The sequence below is a fragment of the Phacochoerus africanus genome, chromosome 3 (genome assembly GCF_016906955.1).
Source record: "Phacochoerus africanus isolate WHEZ1 chromosome 3, ROS_Pafr_v1, whole genome shotgun sequence".
Lineage (NCBI taxonomy): Eukaryota > Metazoa > Chordata > Mammalia > Artiodactyla > Suidae > Phacochoerus > Phacochoerus africanus.
Window position 1 is genome coordinate 97,170,704 of NC_062546.1, and position 24,395 is coordinate 97,195,098.

At 46.8% G+C, this 24,395-nt stretch overlaps 1 protein-coding gene across 3 annotated transcripts; it reads right to left on the reverse strand.

Moving 5' to 3' along the window:
• Positions 1-4,240: 4,240 nt before the first annotated feature.
• On the reverse strand, positions 4,241-23,615 carry PTPN18 (protein tyrosine phosphatase non-receptor type 18). 3 transcript variants are annotated; one of them, XM_047772195.1, is made up of 15 exons: positions 23,453-23,615; positions 21,026-21,134; positions 20,649-20,725; positions 20,464-20,559; positions 20,314-20,352; positions 8,990-9,058; positions 8,087-8,149; positions 7,718-7,860; positions 6,984-7,050; positions 6,835-6,912; positions 6,658-6,747; positions 6,320-6,408; positions 5,152-5,360; positions 4,664-4,738; positions 4,241-4,438 (listed from the first exon to the last, which is right to left on the reverse strand). In XM_047772195.1, the coding sequence occupies exons 1-15, from the start codon at positions 23,543-23,545 to the stop codon at positions 4,371-4,373; spliced, it is 1,365 nt and encodes a 454-aa protein (XP_047628151.1). In that variant the 5' UTR covers positions 23,546-23,615; the 3' UTR covers positions 4,241-4,370. The 3 variants fall into 3 exon arrangements, with proteins under 3 accessions (XP_047628151.1, XP_047628153.1, XP_047628152.1); XM_047772197.1 differs by lacking the exon at positions 23,453-23,615 and adding an exon at positions 22,943-22,992; XM_047772196.1 differs by lacking the exons at positions 20,314-20,352; positions 20,464-20,559; positions 20,649-20,725 and having other exon boundaries at positions 21,026-21,246; positions 23,453-23,512.
• Positions 23,616-24,395: the final 780 nt, after the last annotated feature.

Genomic DNA, 24,395 nt, shown 5'->3' on the forward strand with positions numbered 1-24,395 from the left:
AATTGGAGGAGTTCCCGTTGTGGCACAGCAAAAACAAGTCCAACTAGTGTCCATGAAGATGCAGCTTCGATCCCTGGCCTCACTCAGTGGGTTAAGGACCTGGCATTGCCGTGGACTATGATGCAGATCACAAACGTGGCTTGGATCCCGCCTGAGTTGCTGTGGCTGTGGTGTAGGCCAGCAGCCGTGGCTCCAATTTGACCCCTAGCCTATGAACTTCCATATGTGACAAGTGCAGCCCTAAGGAAAAAAATTAAAAGAACAAGAAGAAGTGGAATCTGAGAGAAAAGCTTCCCAGGCCAAGAGAAATGTCTGAGTCAGGAGTGGGCTTGTGATCAGATGAGGAAGGAGGCTAGAGGTGAAAGTGGGAACACTCTAGGGGTGGCCCCCCCTTGGGAGCTAACAGGTTAGCTGCCCCAGTTTCATCTGCAGGTGACATCAGACCTCTGAGTCAGAAAAACACCTTATCACTCCCAGTAAAGACAGCCACCAGAATAAGCATCTTGAGCCATGCCCCTGCTCCCCACAGGGGGGTGCCAGTTTCCCCTCTAATGCACAGGGGTTGGGTCATAAGAGAGAAAGCCCGAGCTCAGAAGGCTTTGCGGTTTTATGATGTGAGGGGAGTGTGCGGCTGCTGACCTGCCCATCCTCCCCCAGAGAGAACTTGTTCACTGTCCTGCCATGTAAGCATCTTTGGGAAAGAGAGAAAAGGGTCTCTAGGCACACTACTTACCCTGGAATGTAGGCTACTCTCCAGAAAAGAGGGCTTTCCCTCCCGGACAGGCTCTGTTCAGTTTGCTGTTCAATCGTCCTTGGAAAGTCAGCCAGTGCCCTCTGCCCTGAGGCCGAGGCACGTTATGCAGGAACATGAGAGGGTTAGGGCCACTGTCTCCCCACAATGGGAGGCAAATGCCGGGGCTTCACAGGGATGAGGTGGGAGAGGTGGCAAAGGCCTCTTGTGCAGGGAAACCACCACCAGTATTCTGGGCCAAAGGGAACCATAGGAGGGTTCTGAGCAGAAGAGCTTCGTGAACCGACCTCATTACAGAGGTAGCAGTTCAGCTTCTGCATGACAACAGACTTCAGGGAAGCAGGGGTGGGAGCAGAGGACTAGTTGAGGAAGGACATTGCATAACCTGGTCAAGAAACGGACTGGTTGGAGCCCCTGGCAGCCAAGGAAGTAAAGAGAGGTGGTCAGGTTCTGGCTGTATTTGGAAGGGAGAACGGGTAGGCTGTGCCAACCGCTCACAGGAGAGAAAAGGGGAGAGGCGCTGAGGCTGGATGGGCCCTCGTGGACTTCTTTCCCATCTCTGTGGAGTCAGGTCTGGTAGGAAAATCAGGACTGGAGTTTTGCAAATATTACCTTTGGGATGTTCGAGTAGAGTGGTTGAAATTTGGTGTTCTGTGGGCTATGTCCAGAGCTAGAGATCTCAGATTTGGAGTTGTGGGTGTTTAGCAGGAATCCACAGCCTGAGACTGGATGGATCCCCAAGGGGATGCATTTGAAGGGAGAAGAGGGTGGAGCCTTCAGTCTGGGATATGGTGAGTGGGCAGCCAGAGTGGTGGGGGCCTGCAAGAAGGGAGCGTGGTATCCAAACACCCACACCAACCCAGGGTTCTGAGCAGGACAGAGCTGGATGCTGCTGACTGATGAGGGTGACAGGCCAGGGTGCAAGCAACACGGAGGACACGAGGGAGGAGAGGGGGACGCAACACACAGAGGGAGTCAGCTCTTTTGAGGAAGCAGAGAAATGTGGTTGCACGGTGTCAGAGCAGGAAGTGGGGCCCCACTTGCACACTGAGACAGGGTTCGAATACGGGCTGCTTATCTGGGAGTCTCAGGGAAAGGGTGTGATCTCACACCCGCTCCGCTTCCAGTGATGGAAACTCCATCCTCCTGGGATAGTTTTAGGAGCCTGTGAAAAATACCCTCCTCAGTTCTCCCGCACAAGGGGCAATAGGTATTAAATGACGCCCCGACACTCACACATATGCTGCCATTTAGGGATTGAAGGCCCCTGGGCAGAAAGAGGCGGGGGAGGTCCATTCCAAGGCACTTCTGTTCCCCAAGGATGTGGGCAGATGGAGGCAGGAAGTCCAGCCCTCCCTTAGCTGCTGGGTTTTGTTTTCTGTTTTGTTTCATTTAGGGCCACACATGCAGCATATGGAAGTTCCCAGGCTAGGGATCCAATCAGAGCTACAGCTGCCGGCCTACACCACAGCCACAGCAACTCAGGATCTGAGCTGCGTCTGTGACCTACACCACTGCTCACAGCAACGCCAGATCCCCAACCCACTGAGGGAGGCCAGGGGTGGAATCTGCATCCTCATAGATATGAGTCAGATTCATTTCCACTGCACCACAACAGGATCTCCCTGCATTAAGTCTTCTTATGCTTTTTCACTGAATTCTCACAGCAACTATATGAGGGATGTGGGCCTGGCTGGGCATGTGGCAAGTGGAGGCCTTGGTGGTCCACGCTCATCACAGACACGGGACAGCTTTCCAAAGCCTGGGGGAGGCTGAGAGTTGGCCTAGACAAACCTGTCATACAGACACTCTCAGAAGGAAGATCATGTCTGGAGGGAGGCTCACAGAGCAGGATCAGGGTTTCGGAGCATCAGGTGTAAATGTACTTGTCCTTTTGTCCACCCGGGGTTCTGTCTGATTTGAAGGTGTATCCGGCTGGGTGGCCCATCTGTCTGTCCAGCTGGAGATCTGTGTGGCTCGCTGAGTGTCTACCTGTCTAGATATGGTCTGACTGGCTGCTATCTTTCTGGCTGGGGGTTTACACATCTCTCCAGACAGATCAACTCCAACTTGAGGCTCTTATCAAGTTGGGAGTTGATCTGTCGAGTTTATTTTTCTAGTTGAATCTACCTGGAGGTTCACCAGTCCGTTAGACTGAGGTTAGCCCATGGGACTGTGAAGTAGAGGGCTGTCTCACTGGCTGCAGATCTGTCTGCCTCGATGGCAGTCTGTGTGCATCTGCTGTCCAGCTCAAGGGCTGGCCAGGGGCCTGTGTGAACAGCTAAGGGTCTCACTTGTTGGGTCCATTCATCTTTCTAGATGGAGGTCTATCTGTTCATCTGGTTCTCAGGTCTGTCCAGCTTGGGATCTAGCTGGCCAGTTGGGCTGGCTGTTTCTCTGGCTGAGGCTGGTGTCTCATTGTGGCTGGGAAGCTATTTGTCTGACTAGGGGTCCAGCCATCCACTGGGCGCCTATGTACTTGAGGACTGGGAGCTCATCTGGCCAGAAGGGAATCCACCTACCTGAAGGATCTGCAGTGTATGTCCAACTGGCAGATAGATCTGGATAGTGGGGGATCCCTCTGGCTCATGATGCTTTTCTATCTGAGGGTCCTTCTGCCTATCTGACCAGTTGACCTCTTGGGGGGTCCACTTGGCTGCGTTCCTAGCAAGATACATCAATCTGTCTGCCAAAATGTGTAGCTGGTGAGTTGGTGGGATTTGTCCACCTGTCTGCTTAGTTGGAAGACAGGGTGGGGTGTCTGTGCACTCAAGGGTCTGTGTGGTTGGTGTCTGTATGGGAGTCCATTCGGCTAGTTGGGTGTCTATGAGGCTAGATCTGTCAGACTGTCTGCCAATATAGGGGTGAGTCTGTGTAACTGTAAATTCTGTCTAGCTGAGAGGACTCCTGTGTCTGTTCAGCTGGATATCTGTTTATATCTGTCTGAGAGTCTGTCCAGCTAAGGGTCTATCTGGTTACTGTCTGTCTGTACAGATGAGGGGGGGTGGTCTCTATTGCATGGGATGGTCTGTTAGCCTGTTTATGGACTGGAGGTCCACCCATGGGCTGTCCCTTTGAAGGTCTGGCTGTCTAGGGGTATGGCTATCTGCCTGTCCAGGTTAGGGGTCCATCTGTCTGCCTGCCCATCTGGGGATCTTTTCACCTGTCTGTCTGAAATCAGTCTGCTTGGCTGTTGTTGTACCTGGCTTCCATCTGTCTGAATGGGGGAGGGGGTGAGGTGGGGGGGGTCAATCCATTGGCTGAATGAGTGAAGGAGGCTCTGATACTGAGATGAATCACTTCCTTCAACCTGTGATAGGGACAGCTGCAAGAAGCCTATTTGTCTATTCTCCCCTTCACAAGTAGAGGCCCTGTATAGACCCTTGGGGTTGAGTTTATTCTTGAATTTGCTTAGTGTAACCTCATCAGTCATCATCACCCCAAGCCTCATGCCCTGAACGCTATAATCACTGGGACAAAGCCCCCACATTTCCAACAGGGAGAAACTTTTATTTTGATTCGGCCCATCATTTCCATTCCCAACACTGCAAAGAGCAGAGCAGAGCTCTCAGCAGTCCGGGCCCTTCTATGGAGCAATAGGCAGGCAGGGGTGCAGCACTCACACCCGGGTCCACTCCGCAGGGGGGTCCCGGGGTCCTTTAGGCCTTCCAATACGCAGGTTGAAGCCTGGAAAAGGAAGGGACCGCGCAAGGCTTATGGAGCAGCTCAGGTGCGGAGAAGTAGGCAACCCGTGCAAAGTCATCCCCAAGCCTCCAGGCCCTCCTGGTTTACTGCAGCCACATCCACAGGACCCCGAGGGCATGAGTCCCTTGCCATCATCCCTAAACCCCAAACGCCTGGGATGCAGTTAAAGCTGCAGAGAGTCTCAGCGACCCAGGATGTCTGACTTACCTAATCCAGTGGTCTGCGCTCCATTCCCCACGTCCTCATAGGCGCCGGGCCCATCAGGGTTTTGGTCAGCAGTAACTACGGGCAGCAAACACGCAACAGATCAACTCAGGCCACCCGGTGGAGTCACGCCCTCCCGGCCCAGGCCCAGAGAAGGCAGGCTGGGGGCAGAGGGCTGGAGCCCAGAGGGAGGGGGCGTGGCTGTGGGCGTGGTCAAGACCAAGCCCTCCACTCAAAGTGGCCTGGCCTGAGACCGCGGTTTGGCCCAGGACGCTTCCGGACGTGGCCAGACGCCTGGCAACAGTCCCTGAGGCGTGACCGGGGAAGTCTGGACTTCAGCCTCCGGGGCGTGACCCAGCCGGACTCGGTGGCGGGGGTCCTCCTAACCGCCAGGTTCCCCCAGTCCCCAGCCACCCGGGGTCGGGGAAAGGAGCAAATGGGGCCTGGCCCTTCCCAGCCCCGCGCCCCGCGCCACGGCCGCCTCGACTCACCGCGGCCCGGTAGCGCCCCGCGCGCTTCCTCCGCGTGTGCCTGCGGCCGCCGGGCGCGTGACATCACCTGGCTGTAGAGAGGCGCCTCCTCCTCGCCGCGCGCCCGCGAGCCCGCCCCGGCCCCGGTGCCCGCGGGGGCCGCGCGCTTTTGCACCACGGCGTACGTGTCGGCCATGGCAAGGGCCGGGGGCCCGGGCACCGAGATGCTCCTGCGGTTGGGGAGGGCGGGGAGGAAGTGAAACGGCAGCGCAGCGCCGAGGCGGGGGAAGGAAGGGGCAGCGCGCTCAGCGCACAAACTACCCGCTTCCTTCCCGCTGGTGGCAGCGCGCAGTTCGGGCGGAGATGGAGGCGGTTGAGTCTCTGGGGAAGGGAGTCTTGTTTCTATATCCCTAGCGCCCGGCACGTTGGAAGGATGAAGAAGGGAAGAAGCCAGCCTGGCAGGTGAATGGGGCAGGATATTGGTATTGAGAAGTGGTCATTTCTGTATAGTTGTTTCTTGAATAAACGAATGAGGAAGTGACATGTAAAGAGAAAGAAGGGAGAGCCCCAAAATGGAGAGCTGGTCTCAAAGGCAAAGGGCTGAAGTCTCTAACACCAGACCTGAGGCCTGACATGGTGGGCAGCCAAAAAATAATCTGCCGATGGAGTTTCCTTTCTGGCGCAGAGGAAACGAATCCATGGACTAGGAACCATGAGGTTGCGGGTTTCATCCCTGGCCTCGCTCAGTGGGTTAAGGATCCTGCATTGCCATAACCTGTGGTGTAGGTCAAAGATGCTGCTTGGATCTGGCATTGCTGTGGCTCTGGCGTAGGCCCGGAGGCTACAGCTCCTATTGCACCCCTAGCCTGGGAACCTCCATATGCCGGGGGTGCAGCCCTAAAAAGACAAAAAGACCAAAAAAAAAAAAAATTCTTTTGAATTAACGAGTGGAGAGTGAGTAAGAGCTAACATCAGAATGTAGGGTTTGCCTTAGCCACAGAGGCAATGGGATCTCTGGGATTAAAGAGTCATCTTTGGGTGGGGGGTGGTTATAGAGCTCAGTTCAAGAAAGAGCCAGTGAATATTTGGTGAACTGAGGGGCAAGGAAACAGCTGGTGCTTCAAGGGTGAGGAAAGGGTTGGCCTCCAAGCATGAGAAATTGGAAGACTGAGGGGATGGAGCTGGGTACCTGAGGATCCCGCCGGATGGGCGGGCCATGGCAGAAAGGGTCTGGGAAGTCCGGAGGGAGAGGGCATCATCGTAGAGCGGGGCACAGTTCTGGGGAAAGACAGGAGGGCAAGGGTATGAGACTTTGGAGGAAACTGTCCAGGCTCCTGGTGGAGGTCACTGTGGGCTCTGTAGGGGAAGCCTAAGAGGGAACGGTTTTATCAGACTGGGAGCAAGGGGGAGGACTTGGATTTCATAGTGAGTCAGTCTCTGCTCCCAGGAATCCAAGGGCTGGATGCTTCAAAGGTAGACCTCTGCTTTGGGTCCCAGTCTCCCAGGGTTGGAAGGGAGCCTTGGTACCTCCTTGAGGTTCTGGTAGTGAGGGCTGGCGTTTTGAAGGGCTGCAAGGAACATCTGAGCCACTGTGTGGTACAGGAACCTGTACTGCTCCTGGGGGTGGGAGGAAGAGGGGTCACGGAGAACGGAAGACAAGAGGAAAAAGGGTATGTACTGGGAATGAGGAGAACCAGCTCGCACCTCTGTCTGCACAGCAGATGGCCGCTGCCTCCGAATGTTGAGGACCACATTGAAGAGGCTGAAGTCAGGTGGGATCATCTAGGGCAGAGAGATGGGCACATGAGCAGGACCTCGTGGGCATAAACCCACACCAAGTGCCCTCTTCATACCTGGGTCAGGAGCAACTGCCTCACATAGTCCACAATGCACAGGACACCTGTTCGCCCACAGCCGGCACTGACAAGTAAGAAGCAGATGGAGCTCGGTGAGGGCCTGCGCACAGCCCCTTTTAGAAAGGGCATTTGGGGTTAGGGTGAGGACCTTAATGGGGGGGAGTCCCTTACATCTTTTGATTCCCAGAATCCCATGTTATGATTTGAAAGGAAAAACTTTTTATTTGTTTGTATTTGTTGAGCACCAACTGCAATGCTTACTCCCCAGCAGACAGTCTGTGCTCAGTATATGCTAACGATTTCAGTTGCAACTTGAACAACCATGGCCTCAGGTTTCCTTGAAACTGGCACTAATAAAAACTGCAAGACTGGAGTTCCCGTCGTGGCTCAGTGGTTAACGAATCCGACTAGGAACCATGAGGTTGCGGGTTCAATCCCTGGCCTTGCTCAGTGGGTTAAGGATGCGGCGTTGCCATGAGCTGTGGTGTGGGTCGCAGACGCTCTGTGGCTCTGAAGTAGGCTGGTGGCTACTGCTCCAATTCGACCCCTAGCCTGGGAATCACCATATGCCGTGGGAGTGGCCCAAAAAATGGCAAAAAGACATACACACACACACACACACACACAAAAACCTGCAAGACTGGTTCCAAGCCCTGCACTGTCCTCCCCATGCTCCCTACCCCCCCTATCTCCTCTGTTCCACCAGACCCTCAAAAGCCCATTTCCTAGACCTGCAGTGGACACAGAGGGGGCTGGGGCCAGATCCCTGGAGGCGACGGGCTTCCTCCACCATAACGAGCACATGGTCGGGATTGCTAGGGACCCCTCTGTCTGGCCAGGACATATACTGCAGCTGGTACACAGAGCGGGCTTCCTGAAACACAGAAAAAGAGGGACAGAGAATGAAAAATGAAAAAAAAAAAAAGCATTTATTGAGCACCTATTAAGTGTTAGCCCCAGTTCTCCAAATCTTCCATTTCAATGCAACAGATAATAACTGAAGAGATGAGTACTACTGTTAATGCCCATTTTATAGATGAGAACACAGAGACAGAAAATAGCTTTCCTCATGTGAGAGTCTCCTCCTCCCCTTTCAATACCTTCTGGAAGGTGACCTGGAGGGTCCTGAGTGTGAGGTCTGCATTCAGCCAGGTCTCCTTTATCTGTGGATGTGGGGCATAGGGGAAGAGGGTGGAAAACAAAGATCACGGGTGCCAAAAGACACATTTACAGAAAACAAAGCATTTCTGATTTAAAAATCAAATATAAACAACATAGTTTAAAAATTCATTTAGGGAGTTCCCTTTGTGGCTCAGTGGTTAACAAACACAGCTAGGATCCATGAGGATTCGAGTTTGATCCCTGGCCTCACTTAGTGAGTTCAGGATCCAGTGTTGCCATGAACTATGGTGTAGGTCACAGACACGGCTTGGATCTGGTGTTGCTGTGGCTGTGGCTGTGGCCAGCAGTTGCAGCTCCAATTCAACCCCTAGCCTTGGAACTTCCATATGCCTCGGGTGTGCCCCTAAAAAGCTGAAGAAAAAAAAAAATCATTTAGCCCAAATATCCTCATAGCTTTTGCGAAAGAGGGGAGAAAGAGGAACTATGATTACATAACCAACAAGCTCATTTACCGGGCAACAAAGAAATGTCTTTTGTTCTATAACAAAAGTGTCATTGTATGTATACAGTACCACCTGTTAATGTATGACTTGAGGTGAGAGATTTTCCTGAGTTCTTCTGAAATGGTAAGGTAAATAAGAATTTTGAGAACCTAACCAGACATGTGTATAATCACAGAGATAACCATGATAGTAGCTAAAATGCAAAAGCAGTGCATAATGAGTTCTAACTATTTGCCTGCTAATACCAGAGAGCTTCCTTCAGTGTGAGGTGGACTGTGGGAAAACTGTTCATCCTTTCAGGTCCAGCCCAAAAGCTTTCCATTCAGAATCTTCTGTGAAACCTCCCACAACATCTGTTCCCACTCTGCCCCAGCTCACCAGAGTGATGCAGAAAGGCCCAATCTGCAGTGGCTCCTGTTCTTGGGCCCAGTAACGCTCACACTTTTTCTGCAAAAGGCAAGGGAAAAGGGGCAGTCAGTGAAGAGGGGGTGTCTGCCTCGAGTTCAGATCCATACGTGCACACCCCCACGGACAGCCCAGGTTGCTGGTGGGAGCACAGGCAGCTATAAAAGAGGCCAGCCAGCAGAGCCTCATCAGTGTAAATACACACAGCCCCAGTGGAGATGTGAGTCTCTGACTGTGCAGGAGGAAAACATCCAGGATATTCTTCTACTGGAAGCAACCAAAAACCTAGACAAAATATATGAGCCACTGTTTTCAAACACTGGACCACAGGCACTGCCAGACTGTGATACTGCCTAGAGGCAGCAGTAACCAGGCTGCAGGAGATGAAGAGTCTGATGATCCCACTGAGTTGAGGAGCCAGAGACAAGGGCTCAGGGAGGCCAAGGGAGAACAGAGCTGTGGAATCAAAAGCAAAGAACTCCAGAAGTCTGCATAGGGTCCCAGTAAGTCTTTAGCTGAATAATAATCTGGGCACAGATAACATGAAACCCCATGAAGCCAGGCAAGAATAACTTCCCATGAAAATTTAATAAAGATTAATAACTAGGGGCCTAGAAGATGAACCCTTCTTAGGTTCACAATGGGACAGAAGTAATTTACATTTCCTCCAGCCAGCATGGAGAGACCTGACTGATTCAGTAGGGAACCCAAAGAACCACACATCAGAAGTAGAATGAGGGAGTTCCCATTGTGGCTCAGTGGTTAATGAATCTGACTAGGAACCATGAGGTTGCAGGTTCCATCCCTGGCCTTGCTCAGTGGGTTAAGGATCTGACGTTGCTGTGGCTGTGGTGTAGGCTGGCGGCTTCAGCTCTGATTAAGAGTCCTAGTCTGGGACCTCCATATGCCACGGGTGCAGCTCCAGAAAAAAGACGAAAAAAAAAAAAAGAGAATGAGTTTAGTTCCAAAATAAAGGTTCTCTAGATCTGCCCTAAAAAAGCTTAAAAACAAATCTTAAAATGATCAAACATCCATTTGCCTTCCAGGAAAATGTCCAACACTCTGTAAAGGAAGATTAAAAAACCCAACTCTTAACTTATGTAAAATTAAAAATACTAAGCATCCAATAAAAGTTTACTAGATAGGAGTTCCCATCGTGGCTCAGCGGTTAACGAACCCAGCTAGCATGCATGAGGACCCAGGTTCGATCCCTGACCTCACTCAGCGGGTTAAGGATCCAGCATTGCTGTGAGCTGTGGTGTAGGTTGCAGATGCAGCTTGGATCTTGCGTTGCTGTGGCTGTGGTGTAGGCTGGCAGCTGTAGCTCCGATTGGACCCCTAGCCTGGGAACCTCCATATGTCTCAGGGGCAGCACTAAAGACGACCAAAAAAAAAAAAAAAAAGTTTATTCTATATACAAAGAAGCAAGAAAATGTGACCTATATCCAGGAGAAAAATCAGCAGAAAAAGACCCACTAGAGATGAGGAAAGAAGCAGACAAAAACAGCTTTTATAAGTATTATAAATATATTCAAAGATGAAAAGGGAAATGGGGACATGATGAAAGTGTGGTGGTCTAGTGGTTAGGACTTGGTGTTTTCACTGCTGCAGCCAAGGGTTCAATCCCTAATCTGGGAACTGAGATCCCACATCAAGCCACTGTACACCACAGCCAAAATAAATAAGTAAGTAAATAAATAAGACCCAAATGGAACTTCTACAGAGGAAAAACAAAATATATGAAATTTAAAAATGAACTAATAGCAGATTAGACAGCAGAAGAAAAGATCTGTGAACACAAAGACACAGCTATAGAAACTATTCAAAATTAAAAAGAGGAAAAATGGGAAATTAACAGAGAATCAGATACCTGTGGAAATATATCAAGTGGTCTAATATATGTGTGCTTAGAGTCCAGAAGGAGAGAAGAGGGGAAAACAGAAACTATTTTTGAAGAAATAATAGCTGGAAATTATCCAAATATGATGAAACTATGAACCCACAGATCCAAGAAGGTCAATGAATCATAGAAAGAATAATCATAAAGCTATACCAAGGCAGATCATGATCAAATTGCTAAAAAACAATGATAAAGAAGAAAATCATAAAAGCATGTCTCACACACACACACTACATACTAAGGAATAAGGATAAGAATGACAGCAGAATTTTGTCAGAAACTCTGCGATTCAAAGGTCAATGGTGTGATACCCTAAAAATGCTCAAATTTAAAAAATAACTTTCAGACAAAAGCTATGAGATTTTGTCACAAACAAAACTGCACTATGAGAAATATTAAAGTAAGCTCTTTATACAAAAGAAACATGATTCCAGGTGGAATACAGACCTACACAAAAGGATGAAAAGTAAAGAAAAAGATAAAGATAAATATGTAGCTAAATGTAAAAGTTTCTTATCATTTTTAACATTTTTTTTTTAGTCTTTTTGTCTTATTTTAAGGCCACACCCACGGCATATGGAGGTTCCCAGGCTAGGGGTCCAATTGGAGCTGTAGCCGCCAGCCTATGCCACAGCCACAGCAACACCAGATCTAAGACTCGTCTGCAGTCTACACAACAGCTCATGGCAATGCCGGATCCTTAACCCACCGAGCGAGACCAGGGATCGAACCCGCAACCTCATGGTTCCTAGTCAGATTTGTTTCTGCTGTGCCATGACAGGAACTCCTCATTTTTAACATCTTTAAAAGACAATCTAGGAGTTCCCGTCGTGGCGCAGTGGTTAACGAATCCGACTAGGAACCATGAGGTAGCGGGTTTGGTCCCTGCCCTTGCTCAGTGGGTTAACAATCCAGGGTTGCTGTGAGCTGTGGTGTAGGTTGCAAACGCGGCTTGGATCCTGAGTTGCTGTGGCTCTGGCGTGGGCCGGTGGCTACAGCTCCAATTCGACCCCTAGCCTGGAAACCTCCATATGCCACGGGAACGGCCCAAGAAAAAGCAAAAAGACAAAAAATAATAATAATAAAATAAAAAATAAATAAATAAAAGACTATCTAGGAGTTCCTGTTATGGCAAAAGCAGAAATTAATCCAACTGGTATCCATGAGGATGTGGGTTCTATCCCTGGCCTCAGTTCTATCCCTGGCCTCAGTGGGCTGGGGATCTAGCGTTGTTGTGAGCTGTGGTGTAAGTTGCAGATGTGGCTCTGATCCTACATTGGTGTGACTGTGGTGTTGGCCGGCAGCTGTAGCTCTGATTCGACCCCTAGGCTGGGAACCTACATATGATATGGGTAAGGCCCTAAAAAAAAAAAAAAAAGACAATCTAATGAATTTTACCAAAAAAAAGAGGAGGAATTCATAGCAATCCTTCAGAAACTTTTCCCAAAAAGTGAAGAAGGAATATTTCCCTACATATTGTACGAGATCAGTATTACTCTGTACAATAACCAGACACAGACATTACAAGAAAAGAAAACTACTAAACAATGTCTCAAGAACATAGACACAGACTTCACTTTGGTGGAACAGGATTAGCGGCATCTTGGGAGCACTGGGACACACGTTCAATCCCTGGCCTGGCACAGTGGGTTAAGGTTCTGCATTGCCACAGCTTCAGCTTAGGTCTTGACTGTGGCTCATTTCTGATCCCTGGCCTGGGAACTCCATATGCTGCAAGGCGGCAAAAAAAAAAAAGAAAAGAAAGAAAAGAAAAAAATATATATATTTATACATTTATATATATACAAATACATACATATGTATCCTCAACAAAATAGTAACAAAAGATTATATATATTAAACAATTTGGATTAATCCCAGGAGCACGAGGTTGGTTCAATATATGAAAATCAATATATGAAAGTCAATTAATGTCATATATCATAATAATGGAATATAAAACAAAAACACATGATCAACTGAATAGATTCAGAAAAAAATTTCTGAACAAAATGCAATACCCTTTCATGATAAAACACAAAAAGAACTAGACATAGAAATTCTTCATCATGATTTAAAAAATGAAAGCAAACAAAAAACACACATCTACCAAAACTTACAGCTAACCTAAGACTTAACGGTGAAAGACTGAATGTTTTGTGCTTAAGATCAGGAACAAGAGGAGTTCCCGTCGTGGCGCAGTGGTTAACAAATCCGACTAGGAACCATGAGGTTTCGGGTTCAGTCCCTGCCCTTGGTCAGTGGGTTAAGGATCCAGCGTTGCTGTGAGCTGTGGTGTAGGTTGCAGACACGGCTTGGATCCCGCGTTGCCATGGCTCTGGTGTAGGCTGGACCCCTAGCCTGGGAATCTCCATATGCTGTGGGAGCGGCCCAAGAAATAGCAAAAAAAGGCAAAAAAAAAAAAGATCAGGAACAAGAGGAGCTCCCCTCGTTGCTCAGCAGTAATGAACCCGACCAGTAGTATCCATGAGGATGCAGTTTTGATCCCTGACCTCACTCAGTGGGTTAAGTATCTGGCATTGTCGTGAGCTGTGGTGTAGGTCGCAGAGGAGGCTTAGCACTGAAGCTCCAATTCTACCCCCTAGCCTGGGAACTTCCATATGCCTCAGGTGTGGCCCTAAAAAGACCAAAAAAAAAAAAAAATCAGGAACAAGATAAGGTTATTTGCATTTCCCACTTCTGTATAACTTCGTATTACAAGCTGTAGCCAGTGCAATTAGGGGAAAAAATGAAGGAAGGAAAGGAGGAAGGTGAGAGGGAGGAAGGGAGGGGGTAGTAGAAGAAGGAAGAAGAAAGTTTACTCAGATTTGGTAGCAAAACTATCTCAATTTGTAGATTGCATGATGTTACATATAGAAAAGTCTAAATAATGCACATACATGTGTGTACGTGCGCATGCACGCATATCACACAAGCTATTAGAGCTAATAAATGAATTTGGCAAGGTTACAGAAAACGAAATCAAGACAGAAACATCAATTTATTTTCATATAAAGAAAACTATTGTTTGCAATACCCCCAAAATTGATAGACAGGTTCAAGATCCTTATCAAAATTCTAGAAGTCTTTTTGAAGCTATCAGCAAGGTGATCTTAACATTGATATATAAAGATTAATATGTTAACATTAATAAATGTGTCATGGCTACCAAAGACCACAGTCTGGTTTGATGATTCAATAGGAGGACACACAGGATCCAGCAGAGAGTTGTACTCACGGCGACAATTTACCACAATGAACGGATATAGAAGAAAGAGCAAAGGGTAAAGGCTCATGATGTGAAGGTGCCAGCTTCCAAGGTTCTTCTCCCAGTGGAGCAGTGAGTTGTGACCACACATGTGAAACGTCCACAGGGATGCTCCTTAGGAACTCAGTGCCCAGGGTTTTTACTGGGGCACTTTCTGTGGTATGTAAGCACTCTGATTCACATGTGCCCAAACTTAGACACCCAGAAGGAGGGAGCACAGGTATTCACGTAAACCTATTGTCACAAACACATTGTTTCTATAAACAATTTAGGCATAAAGAGCCAGTTTTATTGGAAATCCACTTTCCAGCCAAGAGCCAAACTTACAGGAAGGCCTTTTTAAGCACAAGCAGTATGGCTGCTCTGTTAACTCTTTTCTGCATGGCAAGTGACTCAGAATAGCCAAAACAATCTTGAAAAATGAAGGACAAATCTGGAGGACTCACACTTCCTGATTTCAAAAATTATTACAAAGCTAAAATAATGTGTAGCACTCATACATTGACAGATCAATCAATGGAATAGAATTGAGACTCCAGAAATAAGCCTTTACATGTGTGGTCAATTGATTTTCAACAAGGTACCAAGACCATTCAATGAGGAAAACACAGGCTTTTCAACAAATGGTGCTGGGAAAACTGGGTATCTACATACAAAAGAATGAATTTGGATCCCTATTTCATACCATATACAAAAATTGAATCAGAGACCTAAATATAAGAGATAAAACTAAAAAAGAGAGAGAGAGAGATAAAACTATAAAATACTTAGAGGAAAAGATAGGAGCAAATATTTTTGACCTTTGGTTTTACAACACCAAAAGCACATCAAAACAATACATAAACTGGAATTCCTCAAAATTAAAAAGTGCTTATGTTTCAAAGGACACTGTCAAGAAAATAAAAAGATGGGAGTTCCCTGGTGGTCCAGCAGTTAGGACTCAGCAGTTTTACTGTGGTGGCCCAGGTTCAATCTCTGGTCTAGGAACTGAGACCCCACATCAAGTTGCTGCATGCCTGAAGCAAGAAGAAAAAGAAGAAGGAGGAGGAGGGGAAAGAGAAGGAGGGGGAGAAGGGGGAGGAAAGGGAGGAGGAAGGACTTAAAACAGATACTTACATACTAATGTTCATAGCAGCATTATTCATAAGAACCAAAAGGTAGAAACAACCAAAAATGTCCATCAACAGATGAGTGTATAAACAAAATGTGGTGTATACATTCAATGAAATGTTATTCAGCCTTAAAAAGAATGAAATTCTGATACACTCTACAACATGGATGAACCTTGAAAACATGGTAAGTGAAATAAGCCAAACACAAAAGAACAAGTATTGTATGATTCCACTGACACGAGCTACCCAGAATAGGCAAATTACTAGAGACAGAAAGTAGGATAAAAGCTACCAAGAGGAGTTCCTGTTGTGGGTCAGCAGAAACGAATCTGACTAGCATCCATGAGGTTGTGGGTTCGGTCCCTGGCCTTGCTCAGTGGATTAAGGATCTGGCATTGCCATGAACTGTGGTGTAGGTCGCAAATGCACCTCGGATCTGGCATTGCTGTGGCTGTAGTGTGGGTAGCATCTACAGCTCAGATTCGACCACTCACCTGGGAACCTCCATATGCTACAGGTTCAGCCCTAAAAAGACAAAAAAAGAAAAGAAAAAAAAAAGCTACCAAGTGATGGGGGAAGGGGAAATGGGGTGTAATTATTAAGTGGATAGAGTTTCTGTTTGGACGATGAACAAAGTTCTGGGAATGGATAGTGGTAGTGGTTTGCAGCATTGTGAATGTACTTAATGTTTTTAAATCATACACTTGAAATCATTAAAATGGAATATTATATATATATAACTGCAACTGAAAATAAAAAGACACAAGGAGTACCCCTTCACACCCAATAAGATAGCTGCAATGAAAAAGAAAGACAATAACAAGTGTTGATAAGAATGTGGAGAAATTGGAACCCTCATACGTTGCTCATTGAAGTGTAAAAGATATAGGCCCTGTGGAAAACAATTTGGCAGTTCTTCAAAATGTTAAAAATAGAGTTTATCATATGACCCAGCAATTCCACTTCTAGGTATATACCCAAAAGAAATGAAAACATACTTCCACACAAAAACTTGCACATGGAGTTCCCATTGCAGCTCAGTGGGTTATGAATCCAACTAGTATCCATGAGGTTCAATCCCTGGCCTCGCTCAATGGGTTAATGGTCCGGCATTGCCATGAGCTGTGGCATAGGTCGCATATGTGGTTCGGATTTGGTGTTGCTGTGGCTGTAGTGTAGGCCTGCAATTGCAGCTCCAATTCAAACCCCAGCCCAGGAAATTCCATATGCCACAGGTGGGGCCCTAAAAAGAAACAAATAAAAAACAAACTTGGACATGAGTGTTAAATAGTAGCACTATATTCATAATTGCCAAAAAGTGGGAAAAGCTCAAATTCTATAAAGTGATAAATGGATATATGAAATGTGGTAGACCCATTCAACAGATGTTATTCAGCAATAAGGAGTGACGTACTGATACATGCTACAATATGCATGAATGTAAAAAATACTACCTTAGTGAAAGAAGCCTGTCACAAAAGGCAACATACTGTATGATTCCAGTTATATGAAAAGTCCAGGGTGGGCAAATCTATAGAGACCAATAATAACGTTAGGAGTTGCTTAGGGTGGAGTTTGATGGGAAATGGAATGTGACTGCGAATGGATACAGAGCTTCTTTAACAGGTGATGAAAATGTTCTAAAATTCATTGTGGTGATGGTTGTATACCTCAGGAACATACTGAAGACAAGTGAATCACACACTTTAGCTGGATAAATTCTATCTCAATAAAGTTGTTTTTTAAAAAAGATAATCTATAGCAAAAAAAATTAGCAGTGTGTTGTATAGTATATTTTGTATTTAGAATCCAACCTATGTCAACAATAGCTGGAAGCATGGAAAGAGAATACTGAAATATGCTACTGTAAAGTTCTTGCATTTTATATGAAACAGCATATTATTTGAACACAGACTAAGACACAGGCACATAATACAAAGAAGTATAACTGACTGTGAATAACAGGTGAATAATGACTGTGAAGTGGCTTCATAAAAATTCTCAGTAAAAAAAAAAGAAGACAGACAAGAAGAAAGACAAAGAACCGATGGAACAATAGAAGACAAATAGAAAAAGGGTAGATTTAGACACATTATTGGTTACCTTATATTAAAGACTAAATACTCCAGTAAAAGGCAGAGATTGTCAGACTGGATAAAACTGTAAGTGCCCACAATATGCTAGCTGTAAGAAACACACTTAAAAAATAAAGATGAACACAGATAAAAAGTAGAAGAATGAAAAATGATATATTACGTACACTTTAATCTCAAGACGTTTAAATGGCTACCTTAATATCAAAATACACTTCAGAGAAAGGAATGTTATCAGAGACAAAAGGAACATTACATGTTGAAACAAGATTGATTCATAAAGACATAGTCCTAACTGTATGTGCACCCAATTACAGAATTTTAAAATATCTGAAGCAAAAACAGACAACTGAAAGGAGAAATATATCAATCTAAAATTAGAGTTAGAGATTCCAACACTCCTATTTCACCAAGTAATAGGGCAAATAGACCCCCAAAAAGTAAGAATAAGATTTGAAGAATACTATTGAAAAACTTGTCTTACTTGGTAATTATAGAACAATTGGAGGTTTCAGCACTCTCTCAGGAACCAATGGAACATTTAGAGAAAAGAAATCAGTAAAGATTTTTAAGATACAGTAAAGATATAAAAGATGTTAAAGTGTCCTTCAAAAAGACACAATCAGATGGACTGGGAGTTTGGGGTTAGTAGATACAAACTATTGCATTTGGAATGGATAAGCAATGAGATCCTGCTGTCTAATACAGGGAACTATATCTAGTCACTTGTGATGGAACATGATGGAAGATAATGTGAGAAAAAGAATGTATGTGTGCGTAAACATATATATATATATATGACTGGGACACTTTGCTGTACAGCAGAAACTGACAGAACATTGTAAATCAACCATAATAAAAAAAAAAAGACACAATCCATTTGACCTAATTGATATTTATAGACCACTCCACTCAACAAAGAAGAACACATATACTTTCCAAGTGCACACAGAACATTTATCAAGATAGATCATATCCATGGCCACAAAACAAGTTAGTACATAAGAAAGGACTGGAATCATATAAAGTTGTTCTTTGACCACAGAAAAATATATGGGAAAGTCCCCAAATATTTGGAAATTAAGCACAGCCATGGTAAAATACCAACAGCCAAAGAAGAAATAACAAGGGAAATTACAAAATATTTTGAATGAATTGAAAAAGAAGACATAATATATCCAGTTTGTGAGATGCAGCCAGAGAAGTGAGTAGAGAAAAATGAATGACATTAAATGTCTATATTTGGAACAAAATGACAAGTGCATGATCTAAGCTTAAGCAATTAGAAAAAAAGGGCAAGTAAATCCAAGAAGGAAGATAAAGAAATTAATGAAATAAAACACGGCATATGGAGGTTCCCAGGCTAGGGGTTGAATTGGAGCTGTAGCTGCTGGCCTACACAAAGCCACAGCAATGCAGGACCCAAGCCGGATCTGCAACCTACACAACAGCTCATGGCAACACCAAATCCTTAACCTGCTGAGCAAAGCCAAGGATCGAACCTGGGTCCTCATGGATGCTAGTCAGATTTGTTTCTGCTGCGCCACGATGGGAACTCCCCAAAGCTGCTTCTTAAAAAAAAAATAATAGGAGTTCCCGTCGTGGTACAGCGGAAGCAAATCTGACTAGGAACCATGAAGCTGCAGGTTTGATCCCTGCCTCATTCAGTGGGTTAAGGATATGGAGTCGCTGTGGCTCTGGTGTAGGCCAGCAGCTGTAGCTCTGATTAGACCTCTAGCCTGGGTACCTACATGTGCCATGGGTGAGGCCCTAAAAAGCAAAAAATAAATAAATAAATAAATAATAAAATTGATAAATCTCTAGCCCAAGGATTGGCTAACTTTCTATAAAGCACCAGATAATAAATATTTTAGATTTTGCAAGCCATACAATCTACCTAACTTGCAACTACTGCACTTGCCCATTGTAGCATGAAAGCAGGTATCCACACTATGGGAAAAAAGTGAGTGTGGCTATGTTCTAATACATTTTTATTTACAAAAACAGGCAGCAGGACAGATTTAGTATAAGAGCTAAAGTTTACTGGTCTTTATTCTAGCCAGACTGACATAGGGGAGTCAAACAGGCCATACAAACTATCAAGATTAAGAATGAAAAAGGTGCATCACTACAGATTGTACAGACTCCATGATCAGCCAGTCATCCCACAGCAGTACTCACTCCACCCTCAGCCCTGTCCAGGGGCAGGCCAGGATGCAGAAACCATGTGCCTTCAATGTTGACATATATTTACATATAGTTATCGAGTAATTTATGCTAATGGTCAAAACAAAGATCCCTGCCCTCATGGAATCAGGGAGACTGAGAATGAACAATATACATAATACATCTGTAGGTTACCTTATATGTTAGAAGTTGGTAAGAACTGTGAAGGAAAAAGTGAAAGTGGGACAAGGAAAGGAGAGCGGGAGTGCTGGGAATTTCAAATGGGGTAGGATCCAGGAAGATCTCACTGGGGAAAGAGCATCTGAGCCAAGATCTGAAGACGGTGGTGGAGCAGGCCAAAGGGAAAAATGTCCCAGCAGAGGGAACAGACAAGGCATAGGACCCAAGGCAGAACAAAGGCCAGAGTGGTTGAAGTGGAGTGAATAAGGGGGAGACAGGTGGAAAGAGAGATGAGAGCTCAACTGGGGAAGCCACACTTATAGGGCCCTCTGGTCTATAGTGTAGAATGGGGTGAGAAAGCCACCAGGAAAGCAGCTGCCAACATTGGATGGATGAATCCCATGAATAAAAAAAAGTCAACCAAAAACTTAAAGACAGAAACAGTGGGCTTTCAGAAGAGCTATGGTGGGGACACCACAAGAACTGAGCCCTTGAGTCATGGGATCAGAGAGCTCAAATGATTTCTCCAGTCTCCTCCCTGCACAAGGACATGCCTTCTAGGGGTTGAGGACACCTACCCGCCCGTTCTCAGTCTCCCGACAGGCCATCAGGATTACCTAGACAAGAAGGGTAAAGGGACAGGGAGGTGATTTGGTTTGAGAGTGGGGTAAACAGAGTAAAGGAGGACCCAGAATGTTAGCCCCACCTCGCCCTCCCCCAAAGCTGACCTTGACCCCAAACTCCCAAATGAGGCGCCAGAAGTCTAGCATGGTGTGAGGCAGGGGTCCTTGTGTGGCGATGTAGGCCTGGCTTCCATCTGTGCCCTAGCAGAGGCTAAGTTCACTATGGAGATCCCGCTGATACCGCCCACCCCCACCCCGATCTTTGCCCCTTCCCTGGCTCCCAGCCTAACCCTGATGAAGTTGCCATTGATGTAGTCACCATGTCCCTCTTCCTGGAGCAGGGAAAGGATCACTCGTGTCTGATCATCTGCCAGCGGGAAAGATGAGAAACATGGAGTTTGGGGGTGACAGGGACATCAAGGCCCTGATGGTCTCCTGGATGAAAGCCAGCAGGGGACAGATGGTATACCTAGCAGGGATGTCACCGAGGTGTACTCATGGGCTGCTAGGGAGAAATGCAGCCACAGCAGAGCTCTGGGAGGCAAGGTCTGGGAGCCCAGTGGTGACACAGGGAATCCGGGCTAATACCTGCCCATGGGGTGGGGACCTTAGGAGCTGCACCAACCCCTTTGGGAAGGCCTCACTCCCATTCCCAGCCATGACTTACATGGCAGCACATCTTTGTAGCGGTTCTTCCTCACATTCTCTTGTCGACTACCAGCATCAGTGGAGAGCACGCCGTCAGTCTTCCAGGCGGCTGAGTGGGCCCGGATGTCCTGAAGGGAAGACAGCAAGAGAAGACCCAGGAGAGGGAGGAGAGAGCAAAGAGCGGAGCCAGGTCAGAGTCCTAGGACACTGAGGATCTCACGGGGATACACAGCACGTGACCTACAAGAGGTGAATGCAGCATCATAAAAATTCAATAATTGTAGCGACTCAAGAGTGCCTCCTCTTTGCCAGACTCTGTAAGGGCATTGAGGGGACATGTGTAAGGGACATCTGCAAGATCCCTCTGAAGTAGGTACTGTTATTGAGGTATCCACTGTGCAGGTGAGAAAGTTGAGTCACCACATGTTTGAGTGACTTGCTGAATGTCCCACCCAGGAGTGAGGTGAGTGTTGAACTCAGACCTCTGAGTATCTACCCCCTGTACACTCAAAATGTATTATTTGTGTTGTGAACAATAATTGTAATATATTATGTAGTTAATATAAAAAACATGATGATACACAATATTTAGGACAGTATACAATGTATATGAATGACTTGTGAAACTAGACACTGTAGCTGTTTTACTACTGTTAGATCTTTATAATTAGTGAATTGTATTACCATCATCATCAGGTATTTATAATCATGATAATAAGGAACACCTACAAAGCCACCACTGGGTGCAAGCCCAGTGTACTTACACCCATCAGGTCATTTAAGTCCCATGGACACACTAGTGCAGTGGGTACCACTACTGATATTTCTACTATATAGATGAAAAAACCAAAGCCTAGGGAGACCCAAAGATTCCTGTGAGTGCAGGAGACTGCTGGCAGGAGGGTGGCCTCCAGCAACTGACACTGTTCACCACCCAGCCTTCTGCACAGGGGTCTTCAGCACTGCTCACTGTCCCAGACTGGACCCAGACCCAGATGGGTATGATGACATGTACCACCTGGGTATTATGTGTTTACATTTACTATGTACATTTTCATACTGAATAAATTACATCTTTTGTTTATTACACATTTGTTATATACAACATCTATTTTTATATCTGTATATTTCTTTTATCTATTTGTCACATACTTAGGAATTTGAATAACTGCTTATTTTGTAAATTATAATTCCATGTTGTATTTGTTTATTCTATTGTTTTATGAACTTTTTGTTTGTTTGCCTTTTCTAGGGCTGCTCCAGCAGCATATGGAAATTCCCTGGCTAGGGATCTAATTGGCACTGTTGCTGCCTGCCTATGCCACAGCCACAGCAACACTGGATCTGAGCCGAGTCTGTGACCTACACCACAGCTCACAGCAACACCAGATCCTTAACCCACTGAGCAAGGCCAGGGATCGAACCTGCAACCTCATGGTTCCTAGTCGCATTCATTAACCCCTGTGCCACGATGGGAACTCCTTATGAACTTTAATGCTATGAAAATTATAATGTATGATCATATTTATACAGATTCACTATAGATTTTATATGTATTAATTTCATAAATTTGATTGTTAGCAATTTTTATTGTACTTAATGATTATCTAGTCATTTATTAATACTTATATACATATATTTGTTAAACATTTTAAAATTTGAGATATGTCACCATATATTGTGTTTACATATTTGCACAGCACGTTTCTATGTTATATTTAAAACATCTTAGCACGTGTAGTATGTGATGCCCATGACGCTACTGCATCACCACTCCATGCATATAGCTTGCACTACTCCATTGTCAAGTTTCGAATATTACCATTAGTGACAAAGTCGTCTGTGAAGTGAGCTCTCAGGATGTGCTTAGCGCTTTTTACCCACACTGGTTATTTTAATCCTCAGGTCAGTTTAGTCATCAACGTCCGCTACTCACCCAAGGAGAAACCGAGGCCAGAGGGGGTGGGTAAAGCGCCCGGGGCCACAGCGCCTATCTGAGCTGGTGACCACACCCTTGCCGCAGTGGGGCCTCTTGGTTCCTCTTCCCCTAGCCCCTTCTTCACCAGGACCACAGGAGTGACCTCCGGGTCACCAGAAGCGGCCGGGTGTCGCGTGTCCAGCACAGGTGCGCGCCCGCCCTCCCCCGCCCAGCCTGCCCAACAACGGGACGGCTCCGGGAGCGAAGCGAGGGCTCCAGGACCCGAGGGCGTGTGCGGCCCCGCCCAGCCCAGCAGTGGACTTCGCCCTCTGGGGCTCTGCGGACCAGACGGTGAAGACTGGGAGAGATTGCGACAGAGAGAGGTGCTGGGGAGAGAAAAAGACCTGGAGGCGCGGAGACTCCCCTGCACGCCAGAAACAGAGGCAAAGCGCAGCAGAGCGCACAGAAGAACAAACGTCCAGATCGTCCAGGGCAAGCCCGCGCCGCCGTCCACACTCGCCCACTCACGCTGAACTCGCCGGCGAGGACCGCCCCCTCCCGGCCGCCCCGCGCCTCCAGCTGCTCCAGGAAGCTCCGCACCGCGTCCAGGCTGTGGCTCATGGCGCCGCCGGCCAGCAAGGTCACGTCCAGCTGCAGCGCTCCGCGCTCCCAGCTAGTGTAGACTCCGTGGGAGGATGCCGAGGCCCCGCCTCCAATCTCGCCAGCTAATGGAAGTGCGCAGCGACAGGCAGGACACGCCCCTAAGCCAAAGACCCTCAGAGCCTGTCCCCGCCCCCGCCCACAGGCTCCAGGACCCGCTGCTGGGCCAAGAACTTGTCCTGCCCCGGCGCTTCCGTTTTTTGTGGCCACCGCGCGGGCTTGACTGAGTCCGCACGATCCCAGAGACACCTCCTTCCTCGGACCCGGGAGTCCGCGCCGGGGCATGGATGACAGCGAACCTTCACCCGGCCTGGTGTCCTGGGAGCTAGGTTTTGTCCGGATCCGAGAAGGGGTGGTGCGGCAGCTGAGAGTGGAGCTGGTCGCCTAGTTTGAGCTGCAACTTGTGCCTGGCGGACCCCGCGTGGGGACCGTCCCGCGTTATGCACTCTGGCGGGGTCCCAGAGAGGTCGGGGGAGGTAGCCGCAAGGGAAAATGACACCCGGGCACCTGGGCTGTGGGACTGAATCCTTGTATTTCTTAAGATTGCTTCTTTTTCTGAGTCGTGCAAAGAAGAGTTGAGGACGCCAAAATCCAGTCCGAATTTGAGGATCTCAACTCACATAAACCTTATTGGAAAATGAGTACCGAGGCCCTGGAAGTGGGTTCAGGGGACTAGGTGTTCTCCACGCTTTTAAAAGAGTTGTGTCTTTTGTTGGTTTGTTTTTGCTTTTTTAATGGCTGCACCTGCGGTATATAGAAGTTCCCAGGCCAGGGGTGGAATGGAAGCTGTGGCTGCCGACCTAGGCCAAGC

Excerpts from the sequence above, each read along its gene's own strand:
- PTPN18 (XM_047772195.1), bottom strand. The coding sequence starts at position 23,545 with ATGAGCCACAGCCTGGACGCGGTGCGGAGCTTCCTGGAGCAGCTGGAG. Across the intron at positions 20,726-21,025 it reads CTACAAAGATGTGCTGCCAT|ATGATCAGACACGAGTGATC; the intron begins GTAAGTCATGGC and ends TCCCGCTGGCAG. Across the intron at positions 5,361-6,319 it reads CCATCCGGCGGGATCCTCAG|GAGCATCTCGGTGCCCGGGC; the intron begins GTACCCAGCTCC and ends CCCCAACCGCAG.